At 39.2% G+C, this 17,752-nt stretch overlaps 1 protein-coding gene across 1 annotated transcript in view; it reads left to right on the top strand.

The window, feature by feature from the left end:
* Positions 1–17,752, top strand: part of igf2r (insulin-like growth factor 2 receptor) — a 38,037-nt gene that overhangs the window by 12,181 nt on the left and 8,104 nt on the right. The window contains exons 9-42 of the mRNA XM_055054227.1: positions 1,044–1,233; positions 1,869–1,972; positions 2,147–2,311; positions 2,840–2,983; positions 3,885–4,037; positions 4,139–4,276; positions 5,119–5,269; positions 5,344–5,512; positions 5,586–5,701; positions 6,637–6,796; positions 7,365–7,541; positions 7,617–7,712; positions 7,801–7,902; positions 8,462–8,624; positions 8,900–9,076; positions 9,233–9,373; positions 9,460–9,641; positions 10,078–10,165; positions 10,253–10,450; positions 10,531–10,661; positions 11,381–11,484; positions 11,698–11,831; positions 11,913–12,109; positions 12,719–12,845; positions 13,499–13,630; positions 14,027–14,186; positions 14,399–14,507; positions 14,909–14,990; positions 15,075–15,208; positions 15,557–15,706; positions 15,782–15,940; positions 16,019–16,229; positions 16,587–16,739; positions 17,219–17,459. Of these exons, the coding sequence (XP_054910202.1) occupies positions 1,044–1,233; positions 1,869–1,972; positions 2,147–2,311; positions 2,840–2,983; positions 3,885–4,037; positions 4,139–4,276; positions 5,119–5,269; positions 5,344–5,512; positions 5,586–5,701; positions 6,637–6,796; positions 7,365–7,541; positions 7,617–7,712; positions 7,801–7,902; positions 8,462–8,624; positions 8,900–9,076; positions 9,233–9,373; positions 9,460–9,641; positions 10,078–10,165; positions 10,253–10,450; positions 10,531–10,661; positions 11,381–11,484; positions 11,698–11,831; positions 11,913–12,109; positions 12,719–12,845; positions 13,499–13,630; positions 14,027–14,186; positions 14,399–14,507; positions 14,909–14,990; positions 15,075–15,208; positions 15,557–15,706; positions 15,782–15,940; positions 16,019–16,229; positions 16,587–16,739; positions 17,219–17,459 (5,038 nt within the window). The remainder of the gene's footprint in view (positions 1–1,043; positions 1,234–1,868; positions 1,973–2,146; positions 2,312–2,839; positions 2,984–3,884; positions 4,038–4,138; positions 4,277–5,118; positions 5,270–5,343; positions 5,513–5,585; positions 5,702–6,636; positions 6,797–7,364; positions 7,542–7,616; positions 7,713–7,800; positions 7,903–8,461; positions 8,625–8,899; positions 9,077–9,232; positions 9,374–9,459; positions 9,642–10,077; positions 10,166–10,252; positions 10,451–10,530; positions 10,662–11,380; positions 11,485–11,697; positions 11,832–11,912; positions 12,110–12,718; positions 12,846–13,498; positions 13,631–14,026; positions 14,187–14,398; positions 14,508–14,908; positions 14,991–15,074; positions 15,209–15,556; positions 15,707–15,781; positions 15,941–16,018; positions 16,230–16,586; positions 16,740–17,218; positions 17,460–17,752) is intronic.

The raw sequence follows: 17,752 nt of genomic DNA, 5'->3' as shown, positions 1-17,752 counted from the left end.
TTTTTACTATACTTTACATGCACCAGTTTGAATTTACAAGATATTAATATAAACAACGTTGATCATTAAAGAGAAAATGATCTGCAGGTAAAACCATAAAAACTCTGAATTTCTTTTTTAAAAACAAATGGATATAGAGACATTCCATCCATCTGATTCTCCAAGGAAAAGTTTTATTTTTATACTTCAGATTGGATGAAAAATGTGGCTGGAAATGTAAATGTCTTTGAGAATATGGAGGAAAACCTGTTGGAAACCTGCTGTTATGATGCATCTTTACACCAAAAAATTATTTGAGCTTCAAAGCGTTTAATTAAGTCTGATTGTTTTCAATCTGCAATTAATTTACTGTTAAATAAATGTATTTTTGTCCAGGATCACTAACTAAAAATGTTTTTCTTAATTTAGAAAATCAAACTCAGACCAGTTATTGTAGCTTATGGCTACAATAACTGGTGGCCGAGTCAAACAGTTTTAATTTTAATGAGAATTTAAACAGTCTTTAAATTCTCATTAAAATGAGATTTTTATTCTTAAGCTTCCTGTTTTTGTGTCATTTATTCAATTTTACTGATGAACAGTGAGCAAAATGTGTCTAAAATCTGTTAATTTAAAATTAAAACTAAAAGGTGATTAATTCAGCTGGTAACTTGGTTTTTATGATAGGCTCATGTGTTTAGAAACGGTTTCAAAAAAATGTATAAATTTCAAACCCAAATGTTGCATCTTTTACAGCAGTTTTTTTCTTTTTGCAAAAATGAAAAATGATGCTCAAAAAAGACAAAAGCTAAAATAACTAAAAATGGAAATGGATTTATTTGAATGTTTTCAAACATAAAAAAAAAAAAAAAACTTCAAAATCTTTCTGGAAAAAAAAGCAGCGCAAAATAAACTTTAAGTCATTTCAGCTCATAAAAATGGTCTTTTTTATGTAGTTTTCAAACAGACGTATATATATTTGTATTTTAATACCAATATAAATCCAGTCAGATCATCTTTTTTATGAGTTTTGCTCAGACATGCTGTTATTTTTGTGTGTTCAGCCACAGACAGCCCCTACTTCATCCCGTCTCCATCCGGTGAAGGCTCTGAGAGCTACCTGTATTACCTGAATGTGTGTGGGAGCATCTCCAATGAAGAGTGTGGCAACGACCCTTTGACCTCGTCCTGCCAGGTCAAGAAGTCTGGAGCCGCCCCTAAAGTGGCCGGAAGATTCAAGAACCAGACGTTACGGTAATGTTTGTCTCTGTGTGCCGGTTTCTGACCTTTAGATTTAATCAAAAATAGATCTAATCTCAACTTATTTATTCATAATGTGACACTTAATGTTTCATATTTGATTAAATGTTGAAGTTTTCTATCGAGAATCATTATTATTTGATAAAATACAATTACTGGCATGTTTACAATGATTTTATGTTTTTATGATGTAAAATTCTTTGAACTGACTTGAAATGTGCTATAAATGTAAACTTTATTGATATTATTGTCTACGTTATTGATCACAAGTGGACAAAATGACTTAAAAATAAAATGTCTCATTTTAAAAAACATTTTAAACAAATTTTTCCCTCACATTTTTCCTAATATTGATTTACTGCTCAGCTTAAATTACAAGTAATAAAATGTCTCTTTGTTCCTTTGATAACTTCTGGTTTACTTTTCAAAGTATTTCTGTAAACTTGCTGTAATCTGATGATGTTGCCTCAGATTCATAAATTAAGAGGAAACTTTGGCCTGAATTTGAAAAAACCTGAGAATTGGATTTGTATGAAAACAAAAAGGTGCAAGATCTTTGATGAATCTGCAGAATCTAAATGTTTTGTTCCTAGTTAATATTCATTGATCTGTTATTTTCTCCTCTGCAGGTACTCAGATGGAGACCTCAGTCTCATTTATCCAGGTGGAGATAAATGTTCCTCTGGCTTCCAGAGGATGACCATCATCAACTTCCAATGCAACAAAACCGCATGTGAGTTGGACATTTTTGTACACTTCTGTAACATAATCGCATTTCTTGAGCACTTACTGCTTTTATGGTGTTAAAACTGATTGATTTGCATCAGAAAACAAGGTACATTTCAAAGGTAAAAGGCAAATAATGTCTTCAGGTGATCTTATTGATTTTCCTCTTTGTGTTTTACAGCAAACGGCGGACACGGCAGACCGGTTTTCGCCGGGGAGACGGACTGTACGTATTACTTTAACTGGGACACGGCGTTTGCCTGCGTCAAGGAGAAGGAGGACCTGCTGTGTCTGGTCAGAGATGGCAGCAAACACTACGACCTCTCGCGCCTTACAAAATATCCCGGTGAGTTCCTCCTCGCATCTTATTTCGATCCGCTTCTGATTAATCCAATCAGTTATTATTTTTGCCCAATTAATCCTTCCACTGAGTTTTTAAATCATTTTCACTCTAAATTGAGCTATTTTAACATAACTTCAGTTGATGTCATCCAAGTATTTCTGTGGATGGTGATCCACTAGCAGTCAGTGTTGCAACAAATCCGAAGAAGCCTCTGACTGAAAACTGTTGCCGTACGACCGCACCCATGCTAACATGCTAACAGCTCAATTTCAGTTCCCAAACATAAGATATCAATAATATTCCACACAGTTGTAGTTTGTCCTTAATATTCCATCATAGAGTTGACTTAAATTCAAAGTCCAAACAAGATGGCCGCTCTGGGCACGCTGACATCACTCACAATTATGGAAGCCCAAGGAGTCCATTGATGGAAGAAAAATAAATTTCTCACTTCATAGTTCTGAATGAAAAAGAACCTGGAATCATTCAAGTTTGTCTTGATCTTTTGTCTTTTTCTCTGTTCTGCTTCAGAGTCGAAGGACGGTGAGAACTGGGTGGTGGTGGACGACCGAGCCACCAAACCGGACACGCGTTACTTCCTGAACATCTGCCACAAAGTCCTGCGGAGAGGAGGAGCTGCCAGCTGCCCAGATGACGCCTCGTTCTGTGCTGTGGGTAAGACGTCCACAGGAATCCTAAATCTTACACTGCAAAAAAAAAAAACAAAGTCTTTCCAACTGATTTTGGTTTCTATTGTACAGATCTCAGTACATGACAGGTAACTTTTCAGCAACATAAGAGAGCTTGTTTCAAAGTGGCGATATCATGTAAAATCGACTCTTCTGAGGTTATAATGTTATTCCTTCATCAAAAACAAACCTGGTGTGTTGCCTTGATTATTTCATGCATGTTTGAGAAATCCTTTAGCCTCCATGGCAACCATACAGCTACGCAAAACACCTGAGTAGACTTAGCCCCGCCTTCCAGACACAGCTCCTCCTCCAAGCTAACGTTTCCCGGCTTCCACCTCACAGAGCATCGCTTCCTCACTCAGCTCCTTCAGACTAGCCAGCAGCAATTAGCGATTACGCAACTGCTGAGCTCATTACAGGAGCTACTTCTCAGAGCAAAGCTGGTAAAAAATGTTGATGAAGGGATAATGAACGAGCCATTGTTGTGGTGACTTCCTCAAAGCGGCGTTTCAGAAAGGGCAGGAGTTTTAAAGAGACAGAAGCCCAATTTCAAGGCATTAAACTACAGAGTCAAATGTCTTTTAAGTCACATTTGATGCAGCATTTTTAGGCAACTTGATTGTGATAGAAAATATCACGAGATGCTTGCAAAATAATACTTCCCATGTCATGAGTGAAATAATCTGCCGGTCGAACTGGAACGTTTTGATCAATAAAAAGAAATTATTGACTTCAAACAAGCTCCTATTTCTTGCTGAAAAGTTACTTTTAAGTTAGTTTTGTCTTATTTGCATTGAAACTAGATAGTTGGTAAGGTATTGTGTTTTTATACTGAATATGACGGGTAATTTATTTAATGATTTCTTTGTTTTTTTCTGATTCAGATAAAAATAATAAAACCACCAACCTGGGCAGCTTCCTCTCTCCTCCCCGGATGACTAAACAGGGAAGTGACATCAGACTGACATACACTGAAGGGACGACTTGTGAAAACAGGAAGACGACCCAAACTATACTGACTCTCAAATGCAAACCAGGTGAAATAAGCAACAGGATTTCACTGCCATATTCTTTGTGTTTATGTATCTTTTTTTAAATTCGATAACCATCTTTTTCCTCCTCCCTGCATGTTCTGCAGGCCATCTGGTGAGCCCTCCCATGCTTCGCAGCGTTTCCCCTGATAAATGTCTTTATGAGGTGGAGTGGTACACCGCTGCTGCCTGCGTCCTCTCCAGAACCGAAGGACACGACTGCACGGTGGAGGACCCCCAGGCTGGTACGACACCAACACAAGACTCCAACACTTCATGCTAAACTTCCCCAACATGAGAATAAAAACATATTTAGCTTTTTGTGGTTGCCTTTGTTTCCTAAATCAGCTTCATTGGAAATCAAAAAAGATCTAAGAGGGATTTTTGCATAGTTGGCTTTTTTCTTTAATAATTCAGACCCTCAATATTCTTCAACCAGTTACTTTTTAAGTTGAAAAGAATCCGGGAATTTTAGTCCAATTTTCGACATTTTAGATAACAGCATCATTTATTAGCGGCTTATTTATAATCCAAAAAGTGAAACGAGGAGGGCAAAAATGTTGCTTCATCTGTGCCAGCGAAAAGTTTTTTCAATAAAATATCCATTTGGAAACCTTGTGAATTGATTGGATCCCCCAGCCAGTGTGCTGTATCACATAAAAAGCATTTTGATATAAAGTCATTATCGTCTTGCGTTTATTAACTCAAGAAGAAGCTATTTTGGTGTGGATTACCGCCACCTACTGGTGATGATGCACCATTCAACTCAGAATGTCAATTTTGTTCAAATATGCTTAAAAATGATGTGAATTATCTCAGTTTCCGCAGGGAGAATTATTTACAGTTATACACACTTTATTTTATTTGCTCACTTAAAAAAGCAACAATATGCAAAAAAAATAAATAAATTAAGAAAAGATACTTTGCACTCTGTACCATTAAAAATTGTATATATTTCTTCAGTCTGGACATTGTGGGTTGGAAATTTCACTTTCTCTCATTCTATACTAATAAACCCTGATCTGGTTAGAGTTTCCTGTCTTCCTCCTCCCGTTTTTAATCCTCCTCTCTCTAACTGCATCCACAGGTTTCTCCTTCGACTTGTCTCCTCTCACCAAACCCAACGGCGGCTACTACAACATGACCAGCGGCGGCTACGACTACTACATCAACGTTTGCGGTCCGGTCAAAGCCGCCGCGTGTCCTGAGAAGGCCGGAGCGTGCCAAGTGGAAAAGAGGTGAACCTTCGCCTCCAAATCTCTGCACTCAATCCAGATATACGGGATTAACTCCCATCTGTTCCTGCTTTCAGCTCCTGGAGTCTCGGGGAGGCGAACTCCCGCCTGTCCTACTACGACGGTCTGATCCAGCTGACCTACAGCAAAGGCTCCCAGTACAACAATGCGAACCACACCCTCAGATCCACCCTCATCTCCTTCCTGTGCGATCCCGAGGCTGGAGCAGGAAGCCCAGAGTTCCAGGTAAAATTCCTCCTCCTTCTGACAGCCTTCAAACTCTTTCCGCATGTTGTTGATTCATTCTTTATGAATGCAGGTGGAAGATAACTACACCTATAACTTCCGCTGGTACACATCCTACGCCTGTCCTCAGCGGCCTCACGAGTGTTTGGTGATGGATCCCATCACACTGGACCAGTATGACCTATCCAGGTAATGCTTTTGTTTTTCCAATGTGAAGTTAGCATTAATTACAGCATTAATTCAGCACTTTGATGAAATCATCACATTTGTTGGGTTTTTTCTTTAGGACCTTGTTGGGAACTTTATTAAAGGAACAAAGACACTGTTTACAGCTGCTAGTGGAGCAGATTTTTTTCTTTCTTTTCCCCTTAAATAGAAAGTTTGATGCCTTCCCTGATGATGATTTTGTTTAGCATTGGTCTGTCATGGTAGCAAATTTTGCTAGAAGATAAATTGTCCCAGAAGTTATTGCGATAAACAATGTTGTTGTTTATAACATTTTCAAGTAATATAATGGCAACAACAATAAAATAATGGAAGAACAAAATCTCAAAGATTAATAAACTTCTAATAAACTCTAATGCTGGAACTGAGATATAAATATTTAAAGTAAATAGAACAACATAAATATAAACATACATGATAAATTTCTTTATATTTAGCAAATAAAAGTGAAAAATAAACGGCCATTCTGCATCTGAATCTGATTTGATTTCATTGCGTAAGTCTTTAAAAACGTGTTTTCACTTTGTTGCTTGAATTTAAAATTAATCTAAAACAATCACTGCGAAAATACAAAATCTTACCAAATATTTCTGCTCTAGTTTCAGATTTCTTAGTACACTTGAAATAAGATAAAATTGGAAAAATATCTTGTTATAAGTTAAATTATCTGCCGGTCGAGCAAGATTTTTTAAAAATCAATATTAAGTAATTATCAACTTAAAATAAGCTCTTAAATTTCACTGAATCATTACTTGTATGTTGGTTTTGTCTTATTTCAAGTGTAATAAGATATTTGCACTAGTAACTAGATCGATATTATCTGTAAGATTTTATATTTTTGCAGTATACCGATTTGTCCTCCTCAACTACCTAATTGCTGCTTCTTCTTCTGCCCTCAGTTTGTCGCGGTCTACCTCAGCTAACAACTGGGTGGCGATGGATATGACCGACGTCTCCAATCAGAAGAAGTATTACATCAACGTCTGTCAGCCAGTCGTTCCCGTTCCGGGATGTGACCACGACGCATCGGTCTGCCAGATGAAGTACATCACAGAAAAGGTCTGAATTCACCTTTTTCTTCACCAGATATTAGTAAAACTTGAAGTTTTACTACAATATTTTGTGGCAGTATAGTAATAAGTGTTCATAAGTACTTTTTTTTAGGTAACACTGTGGCATGCAATTGAAAAACACTCCAATTTGTAATATGCTTTTAGTCACGTGATTTGTGTCACTGAACTGCACACAGTCACTAATTTAATCAAATTCTTTCATATTTATTGTCAGGCTGATTAATTGATTATTGGAATAATTGTCTACTAATTTACTAATTAGTAGACAATTAGTGGAGAAAATACTAAAAGTAATCCTAACAATGAATGATGTAGCATAAGCTAATGCTAAAGCGTTAATTTGAGCTCGAATTATATTTGTCTTTGGAAGACGACCCTCAAGCAGCTATTTAAGTGAATTAGAGTTTTAGAAATAACTGAAAAAATTAATTTGGGGGAAGCAAAGTGCGCTAAAGTCAGTAAAAGTGCTAAACAGAGCACTAGTGCAAGTTTATTGAGCATCGTAGGCTTTTGTTACTAGAGGAAGTTTAAATGGCCTCGTGTTTCGCCTTCAGGGCTCGCCAAAGGAAGTGGTGTCCATCAGAAGCATGGGGAAGTCCAAGAAAGGGCCAATTATCGAGGCCCGGGACCGTCTGCTGCTGGAGTTCACAGACGGTTCTGACTGCATGTCAGACGGTCAGAAACTGTCCTACACAACGCTCATCCACCTGGTCTGCCACAGAGGAACCATAGTAAGTCCAGTCTGTCACCTGTGGATGTTCTCCATGAAGCTGGATGTAATTGTGTTTCTGCTGCTCAATCTGAAGGTCAAGTCGCCGCAGTTTGAGTTAATCCAGAACTGCACTGCCATCTTTATTTGGGAGACCAAAGCAGCCTGCGCTATCCAGACAGTTGAGAATGACGTACGTTTTCCCACATCCTCCTCATTTTTACACCTGCAGCAAAGATCACCTGTTTACTTGAAAGTAAATTGTTGCTGGTATTTTTCAGACTTGTGCGATTGTGGACCCTGACTCAAATTTCAAGTACAACCTCCAGCTTTTGGCCTCTAAGGACGGATACCGGACAACTGCTAACGGCAAAGACTTCCTGGTAAAACTCTGACTGGTGAAACTAGCAATGTTTCAATTTGACTTTTCAAAAATAAAATTGCTTTACGGAAACACACCAATTTAAGTTTTGGTGCTGGGGTGAAGGGATTTGTTTTGCTAATCTGCAATGGAAACATTTCTTTCACATGAGCAACAGCAGGATGTTGCTACCGGCACAAACCGTGAAGTCAACATGGCGCCATATGTTTTTAATAACTTATTCATGTGTGATTTTAGTTTCACTTCTTATTTAATGAAACACATTAATTGCATAATTTTTCTTTTTTACATTTGTCTGATATTGACAAAGTTTTGAGCGTATTTGAAGTGAAAAAGCAGCTTCTGATGTGTCATTTAAGATTAGTCACAGTGCAAGATCTTCTAGATCATTTTTTAAAAATCCAGGATTTCATTTGTTAACAGAAAATAAAAAATATATATGTATATTTTTCTCATTTTGTGTTCCCTCATTTAAACAACAAAGCGAACTACACTTCTATTATGAGATGTATTCAGGAGTTTCAGTTTAGTTAAACAGAAGTGATTCCTCCTGTCTGCAGCTGAACATCTGCGCAGACGCCCCGAGATGTGGCTCTGGGGTGGGTGGCTGTGAGCTGGAGGACGGGCAGCCAGTATCCCCAGTGGGGGTGCAGAAGACGCTGAAATACTCCACTAACGGCAAACTACAGCTGACGTACCGGGGGCAGCCGGATGGGCAAACAGGTACTGAAAACACATTTTATTTAACAATAAATGTAAAATAACAGGAACTAATTGAAAACTGGATTTTATTTTTAATTTCACAAATGATTTCAGTTATTTGTCGTTTACTCAAATCAGCAAACAGTGATGGAAAATTTATAGTTATTTTAAAATGCTATATATATTTTTTTATTTTAACACTACAAATCATGGAGTTTCTTAAAATATTAAATGTTTTTCCACATTTCTTATGAGTTTTTTTTCTCTTTTCTTGTGATGTTGCCATGTTTCTCCAGGAAGCATAGACACGTTCGTCGTTAACTTTGTGTGCGACCCAAACTCTCACCCGGGCTCAATAACGCAGGTTCATGAGGAAATGAGTTCTTTATCCTCCCATGTGGTTCATAACGTCCTGTTTGAGTTCTCCACCGCTCTGGCCTGCGTCCCTGCTGCGGTTGACTGCACCATCGCTGGTAGGAACACCGACACACCTTATTCTTTACTGGTTCAAGGCTCAGTTCTGAAATGGCTGCTCCTGTTATTCAATTGCTAAATTAGTTGACAATGTTTTCAATAATTGATTAATTTGATTAACTGTTGGCCATAAAGTAATCTAGATTTTTTTTCAGATTCCCGTGGAAATGAGTATGATCTGAGCCACCTGGCCCGAGATGAAGACGACGCTCCGTGGATCCCAATGGACGCCGGCGAGTCGCGCAGATTCTACATAAATGTCTGCAAGCCGCTCCCGACGGTGGACAAATGTCCAGGTTAGGACGGCAGAACATTCTGCTTCTCTCCGTTTTTCCATTTTAGCCTTTGATTTCAAACCTTTTCTCGTAAACCTCCTCCTCAGTGGGTCCTCTCGGAGCTTGCGTTGTGATTGGTGGGAAAGGTTACAACCTGGGATACATGCAGTCCAGCCCGCAGGTGGCGGAGGACGGCTCCATCAGCGTCGTGTACCAGAACGGAGACAAGTGTGTTAGTTCGTCGTCCACTTACTCAACGCGCATCATACTGCAGTGTGACGACAGTCCGGTAAGTTTTCCAGCTCCAATGAGAGTGGAGTACTGTCTCTTTAAAAACTCCTTCTCTTTCTGAAACTCTGCCTTCAGAAAGTCATAACAATATGGCTCCTTTACTAACCCTTTAACGTTTTTCTCAGCATTTCACTGAGAAGTAGTTTCTATAATAATCTCAACTGATGTTTAGTACCACCAGATGCTTGCTAATGGCTTCTGGCTAGTCTGAAGGGTCTTACTGAGAGGGTCCACAAAAAAATATACAGTTAGTGGAAACCGTGAATAGACGTGGGCCTACTTTAGTAGCAATTTTTGCATTTTTTTTCCCCTGGAAAATTCAATTGAGCATCTTTAATTTGAGCAAAAATGAATGAATCGGCACATACCTCTGTAGAAAACTAACCAAAACCGACCAAGTATCTTTGTCTTGATGCACAGCTGTTTACTTCCAGGGCTCCCCTGTGTTTGACCGTCTAGAAGGCTGTGAATACATCTTCCGCTGGAGGACGTCTGAAGCCTGCCCCATCAGGAAGGTTCAAGGTAAACCAGGTTTAACTTCCAGCATTCACATGTTTTCAGTCGAAAGGATTTATTAAACTTGAATCAAGAATCATCTTTTCTTTGCAGGGGATAATTGTCGAGTTCGTGACACCAAGAGTGGCTATGAGTTTGACTTCAGCTCCCTTAAAGACAGAGATTTTGCCATCACTAGTGGCAAGTACATTTACCACCTGTCGGTTTGCAGCCCACTGCAGAAAGATGTCTGCTCTGCCAAAGACGGAGTGTCATCCTGCCAGGCAGCTGGAGACACTCACAAGATCGCTGGTAAGGACGTGTCAATGTATTCCAGTTCTTTTCTGTTGTCTGTGTTTTTTTTCTCTAACCTCTTGTGTTTGGTTCTGTAGGACTGTCCAATCAGAAATTGAGTTTTGTCGGGGATCAGATCCTCCTGAACTACACCAGTGGGGATGTCTGCCATAAAATCTATTATAGATCCACAGTCATTAGCTTCTCCTGCAACCCTGACAAACATCCAGTAGGTGTCACCAGTTGTTGGAACGTTGTGCCTCATTTTAGACAAAAACAATTAATCTGATTAATCATCAGCTAGTTTAGTAATTGATTAATCGTTAACTGAGGTGTAGCGATTCCAGTTAAAAATGATGTTTGCTGAAAGAACGACACACAACAATTAATACAAAGTACAAAAAAAAAAACATTTTGCAGTTAAGATAATAACAAAACATTTTGCATATTAAAATGTTCTACCCTGAACTCCCTAGGTGTCATAGTTTTAGCTTTATCTTGTTCAAATTCTGTAAATAATAAAAAAATCTTTATATCCAATTATTAATTGATTAATCAGCCCTACACTGTATTGATAAGTCAAACAGAAACAGTTGAGCTTTTCATATGTTGATATTAGAAAGATTTTTTTTCAGCTCTTACTCCATTTTAGTAATTAAATTAAATCTTAATTTTCTTATTTACCAAAGGATTTAAATATTTCTTTGCATCTTTTAATGAATTTCCAATTCTGCATAAAAAAGACTTAAGTAGTTAAATAAGCAATCTGTAGTGTGACCAATGTTTTTAGCCGATTAGTTAATTAATTGTCAGAATACTCGGTTACTGAAGTAATTATTTGCAGCTCTAATATTTATTCTGTCTAATGATGTGCTAGGATTTGTTTATGTTTGTTACATTTTTGTTTTAAATGCTTAAAAATGTGTGTTTGGGATTTTCTGTCTCCAGGGAGTTCCAGAGTTCATGAAGGAGACTCCGGATTGCACCTACCTGTTCAACTGGCCCACCGCGCTGGCGTGCATCCCAGTCAGAACCACCAGCTGCTCCTACAAGTAAAGGATTAAAGTTTTTTTAAGTTAGATTGTCCAACTTCATGTTTGAAAATTTTTCACTTTTTTTTCTTTCCTTGACTTAAACAGCGAGTTTTTCAAGAATTAATTTTTTGAGGCAAAAATAAACAAACTTTGTCTTGATGCCAAAATAAGTAACTGTCTTAAAGCCAAAAACATTACATTTTCCATCTTTTTGTCTCATTTTATCCTCAGCGACGGTCAGGGTCACTCCTACGACCTTTCACCTCTGGCTTTGGACTCTAAGAACTGGGAGGTGGACGTCTCGACTCAAGACCCAAAGAAAATTTTTTACATCAACGTCTGCAGGCCGCTGGTGCAGCAGGGAGGTCCGTGTGAATCTGAAAGCATTCCACATTTCACTAAACACCCAGAAGGCAAACATTGAGCATTTGCACGTCACCCTGCAGGCTCGTGGAAGTGTCCGTCCAGCGCAGCGTCCTGCTTGAAGGACGGGAACGACTATCTGAGTCTGGGGCAGCTGACGTCCGGTCCTGAGCTGGACAGAGGCATCCTGAAGCTGCAGTACACCGGTGGCCATCGCTGTCCGGATGGCAGCAACAACCGGAGCAGCATCATCCGCCTCCAGTGCGACAAAGACAAAGTGGTGAGAGACTGCACACCTCTGGCATTTCTCAGATTAAATAATAATCGCATCTGTTTGGGATTAACAGCTACAGAAACTACGAAGGACTCCATTCAACATCTTTGTTCCCCAAATATTGCTGAATTTTTAATTTTATACACATAATGGATTAATGCGTGGAAATTCATCAGGATTCTTTCTATGGCTGAAACGTTTACTCGCATAAATTGGGATTAATCGCATAAATTGGGATTAATTGAATATTGAAATAATTGTCAACTAATTTAGTCACTGATTAATTAACTGGAGTAAACAGACTTAAAAAAGGCCATTTGAGTAAAGAACTAAATATTCAGAGCCAAAATGGTACAAAATATATGCATATTGCAATTAAACTTAAATTAAAAAATTAAAAGAAACTGTGTTAGTTTTAGCTATATCTGGTCCAAAAAAAAATTTAACCAATTATTAATAATCCTTGTGTTTTTCACATGTTGATATTAGAATTGAATTATTGAATCATTATTTGCATTTCTAATGAACTTCTAGTATTGTATAAAAAGGCTCAAGTGGTTAAATGAAAAATTGCTTAATGTGCCAAATATTTGATTAATTGTTTTTTCCTCTCAGGACTCCAGACCCATCCTGATCTCGGCGTTAGAGGATTGCGTTTACTCCTTCCTGTGGCAGACGGCCGCCGCCTGCCCTCTGAACACCAGCCAACACAACGACTGCAGAGTTAGCAACCCCGCTACAGGTCATTCTGAAAATGACGGGCCATCTAACGAAAACTCAAGACTCAGTTAATCTGATAGGTGCAGCAATTGAGCAAATGTATTTTCATACCAGTTAAATGGTAAATTAAATTCTGTAAGCCCAAAACGATCATTGTTATAGGAGCTGACTGCTCAGGGTGCCACATCCACGCACATTAATGGGAAAGTTAAGTGGAAGGAAACACAAAATTGCGCTTTTAACAGTTTGAGAGTTTAATAAGATTAAGAAATCTTAATCTTAAAATTTCTTAATCTTAAGATTAAGACCCAATTCATTTCCGATGAGCAGAAGTTACTTTATTAAATAAACTTAGACAGCCTCCATACCAAACTGCATTGCTGCAATAATTTATGCAAAAGTCGCCTCTCGCCCATTTGTGCTGTACAGCACACAGGCAGACGTTTTGTTTTAAATATCATCTTTTTTATTATTATTCTTAGATAATTTAAATTTTCATCGGCTGCAAGTCATTATAATCAAAATGAGCAGAAAATAAATGCTTTGGATGGGTCAATTTGTTCATTCCAACTGTACATATTATCGGAGTTTCAATAGAAATTCACTTCAACGATGCTCTTGTTTTAGATTTGATCATCTCATTTTTCCCATGTTGATTATTTCTGCCTCCTCCAGGTCACTTATTTGACCTGAATCCATTGAAGAAATCTGAAGATTACATTGTCTACGATCACAAGCAACCGCAGAAAATGTTTCGCTTGAACATCTGTGGAGAAGTGACGAACTCTGGATGCGTTGCAGGAACCGGTATGGGTCTCCGTCCTTTCCCCTAGAAGCCAAACTGATCGCTTAAACACAGGAGAGACAGAAATTACTTTAATTTTTAACAAGAAAGGAAAGAAATTATGTTATTTATTAAACAGCCGTGTCTCCTGTGCTCAGATGTTTTCAGCCACAGCTAGTGTACAATTAAAATATGTCCTGCAGGTCTCACCTGGTGTCCGTTTACAGATTTTCTGCGTCATCACTGCGTCCAAATATAACAAAACCCTCTGAAATTATTATCCACTCTTCAACTAGAAACACAAACCCGTAGCACATGAAAGTAGTTTATTATAACCGCTTGAGTGCTTGGAGATGTTAAAACGGTGAAAATGTAAATGTTTTATGCGAGGATGTGTTGATCTGAGTTTGTCTGTGCAGCCGTCTGCATTAAGGAGGGAAACACGGCCGTCAGCGGCGGTGGAGTGAGCACCAAGCTGACGTACAGAGATCACGTGCTGGAGCTGACGTATGAAGGAGGAAGTCCCTGCTCTGCAAACCCCAGCCTGAAACACAAGACCATCATCAATTTCATCTGCAGGTATTTTTCCTGCTGCTCTGAACTCCTTAAGTTATCATTATTTTAGTAGATTTTCTGTCCTAATTAGAGCTGCAACTAAAAATAATAATCGGTTAATCTGTCATTAAATGGCTATAGAGTATGCCATTTAAAATAACGGGCATAGACTATAGGTTTTTGGTCTTGGTAACGACCATTAACGTTTATTTTTTCCTCTTTATGTGATTGTTCAGGCCTTCCTACATGAGCTCCACCTCAGAGGAGCCGGTCTTCATCAGCACAAACGCTGAGACCTGCACACACTTCTTCTCCGTCCACACAGCGCTGGCTTGTGAACAAACTGTACGTGTTTTATGGTTCAGGTTTTCCTGGATGCTAAATTGAACCATTTGTTATTGTGTTAAGAGATAACATTGTTGTTTCAAAACAGTTTTCAAATAATACGTGGCAATGTTCAACATTCATTCTCAAAGCTCAGTAAACTTTAATTTCTAGCAAACGTTTGACATTGGAACTGGAAGGCATTTTAAATCTCCAAAATAAGCAAACAAAACAACAAATAAATTGCATTCTTAAGTGCATTCTTAAGTCTCTAAATGAATTTGTCCTTCAAAAAATAAGGCTACTTGAGACCAAGTGATGAAGACTAATCGCAGCGTTTTATTCGATGCAGTTGTGCTGTGAAATGGGCCTGAAGGTCTTCTCATTTTAATTCTTTTTATATGATTTATTTAAATCATCAGGTGATCTGTTCGGTCCACAACGGCTCTTCTGTGATAGACCTGTCTCCTCTCATTCACCGCACTGGATACTACACCGCTACAGGTGGGTGGGCTCAGCTCTTCCTGCTATTTAACTCATTTATTTGCCTCTTTAACTCCGTCTCCTTCTCCATTCCTGTCCAATCAGACGATGCAGTGGACCAAGACAACAACTCTCCTGACTTTTACCTCAACCTCTGCGAGCCTTTGAATCCCATCCCCGACGTCACCTGCCCACCTGGTGCTGCAGTCTGCGTGGACCCCGATAACGGACCACCTGTGGTGAGAAATCTTGCACACATTCTGGTTTTTATACCAGAGTAAGCAGAGTAGCCATCATCAACATTCTGTCACTAATAGGTATTGATGGACTTTATTTATAGAAATCTTTCAGCTCTGCAGAGTAGCAGTGCACAGATAAAGCAACCTTGATTTCTGTATTCACATTATTATTTAACTTGGGGAAAAAAATCACAAGACATCAAAATAAAATTGGTCAGAAATAAGAGTTTAACTGGAGTTAAAAACAGAAATACAGCTGAATTTAGGGGCTTAATGAGACATTTTAAAGTTTAGCTCTGTCTCTCATTCTGTTTTTGCTTTAATTTTTTGTAATTCTGTCTGTTGCAGGATATCGGCCGTTTGACCTCTGGCCCACAGATGAACAGCATAACAGGTGAAGTGTTCATCACCTACCAAAGCTCGACCCGGTGTGCAGCAGATCCTCATCAGAACTACAGTTCAACCATCATCTTTACCTGCCAGAAAGGCCTGGAGCTGGTCAGTTTGCCCTCTCTCATCAGAAATAATCCCATTCTGCCTCCCCGTCTTTAATCTTTGGATATTTTCCTCCAGGGTTCCCCGAAGATGCTGAGGCTGCAGGGTTGCGTCTACCTGTTTGAGTGGGCGACTCCCATCGTCTGCCCAGATGCGACTCAAACCAGCGGCTGCCAGCTCAAAGACTCGCAGCTGGATTTCACGTTTGATCTCCAATCTCTTTCTGGTGAAGTCCAGGTGAGGATCAGCCACTTTGTGTTCTGGTTCCAGTCTGTCTGGATTCGGACATTAACACCTTTGTCTGCGGTTCTGCAGGTGAGTGGGTCCTTCGGGACGTATCACATCAACGTCTGCGGCTCGGTGGCAGAGAAAAGCTGCAAGCAGGGCGCGGTCTGCCTGGTTCCGGGTTCTGGCTCAAAGACGCCCGCTTCATCATTCGGCATCAGCAAAGCCATGACGATGGACTTCAAACACGAAGACCAGGCGGTGCTGATGCACTACGGAGGAGGAGATCCATGCCCAGCCAGTAGGAAGACGCTTTTGTCCTTTATGACACAAAATATAAATCATAGAATGTAGAAAACTGTCATAACACATTATCATTATTAACGATAATAAATTGGTGAGTTTTAGCAAATTAAAACTCTCTTTTTTAGCTCAATCCTTTTTTTCTCCAAACTGCAGTGCTGGAAAAGTTTGACAACTTACATTAAAAATGCTTTAGAAGTTCTTTAATTTTACTGTATGAAAAGTGTTAGAACTGCTTTTAACTGAACATCACTGCTGCTTTTAACTGAACATCACTGCAGCAGAAACATTTGTCTCCTTCCTGCTGATCAAAATGCCAGAACCCAGTTAAAGAAGAAGCTTTTGTGCCTTCTAGTGACCACCAACAACGAGACGTGCGTGTTCCCGTTCACCTTCACCAACAAGTCGTACAGCGAATGCACAAAAGACGGAAGGGTGGATGGCAGGAAGTGGTGTGCCACAACTTCCAACTACAACAACGACCAGAAGTGGGGATTCTGCAACGAAGGTGAATTTTTCATTTCCTGAACTCCGAAAAGGTCCGGATGTGTTTAACACTGCAAGAAAATAAAATTTAAAAAATTTTTAAATCATATAATCTGTTATTTAATAGATTTTCTAAATAAAATTTTTTACAGAATTTGAACCAGGGGAAGTGAAAACAATTCCAGATCTGTAAATGTGATCTAATTAACAAAACTGTAGAAAAACAAAAGCATTTAAAATCTTTGCACCTTGTTCAACATGAAGTGGAAAGAAAACATTTCAATTAGATTTTTACATGCAAATCCAAATGTATTCAGCTCCTTCAACTTGAGATTATCTAAATAAAATCCAATGCAGCCACTTTCCTTTGCCGTTATTTCTGTGAAATACTCAGAGGAACAGTGGGATCGTATCAGAGTGGCCTAGTCCAAGTTCAGATTTCTGTTTTTTTGCAAGACACCATGTCTCAAATGGGAACTTCTCCTCCATTTTCTCTTTCAGTTCCAACTTCTGCGAAGCGTCAGTCGTCCATCCTCTTCACCTGCGATCACTTTGTAGGCCACGGCACCCCGGCGCTGCTGTCCGAGACCGCCGGCTGCCTGGCCATGTTCGAGTGGAAAACCAGCGCCGTCTGCCCTCCAACAAAGATGGAGTGCAAACTGGTGAGCCAGCATCATACGTTTGATCTGCGATCCATGTCGTCCCGCACCAAGCCGTGGAAGTTCACCAGCCAAGGATATTCGTAAGTTTGTCATCTTTTTAAGTGTTGGAGAACGTTCTTGACCTGGATGTGACCCCTGGTTTAGGCGATGGCCCGTTTTAACGTTTCTGCTTCAAACTGATGAGTGATTAACAGACCTCTGCAGAACTTAATGACTCACTGATGGCGTCCAGATTATTTGGAAAATGATCTGGACGCCATCAGTGCCATCACACTTATTGATGTGAAGCAGCCGACTGTTTCACATTTTGTCACATCACAATTAGAAACTTTAATAGTCTTATTGGCGTTTTATGAGAGACGTTAATTAAAGA

This window comes from Poeciliopsis prolifica, unplaced genomic scaffold (assembly GCF_027474105.1).
Source record: "Poeciliopsis prolifica strain line A6 unplaced genomic scaffold, Auburn_PproV2 SCAFFOLD039, whole genome shotgun sequence".
Taxonomy (NCBI): domain Eukaryota; kingdom Metazoa; phylum Chordata; class Actinopteri; order Cyprinodontiformes; family Poeciliidae; genus Poeciliopsis; species Poeciliopsis prolifica.
The sequence above is the reverse complement of the archived record's forward strand: the minus strand, read 5'-3'. Positions and strand labels throughout refer to the sequence as shown.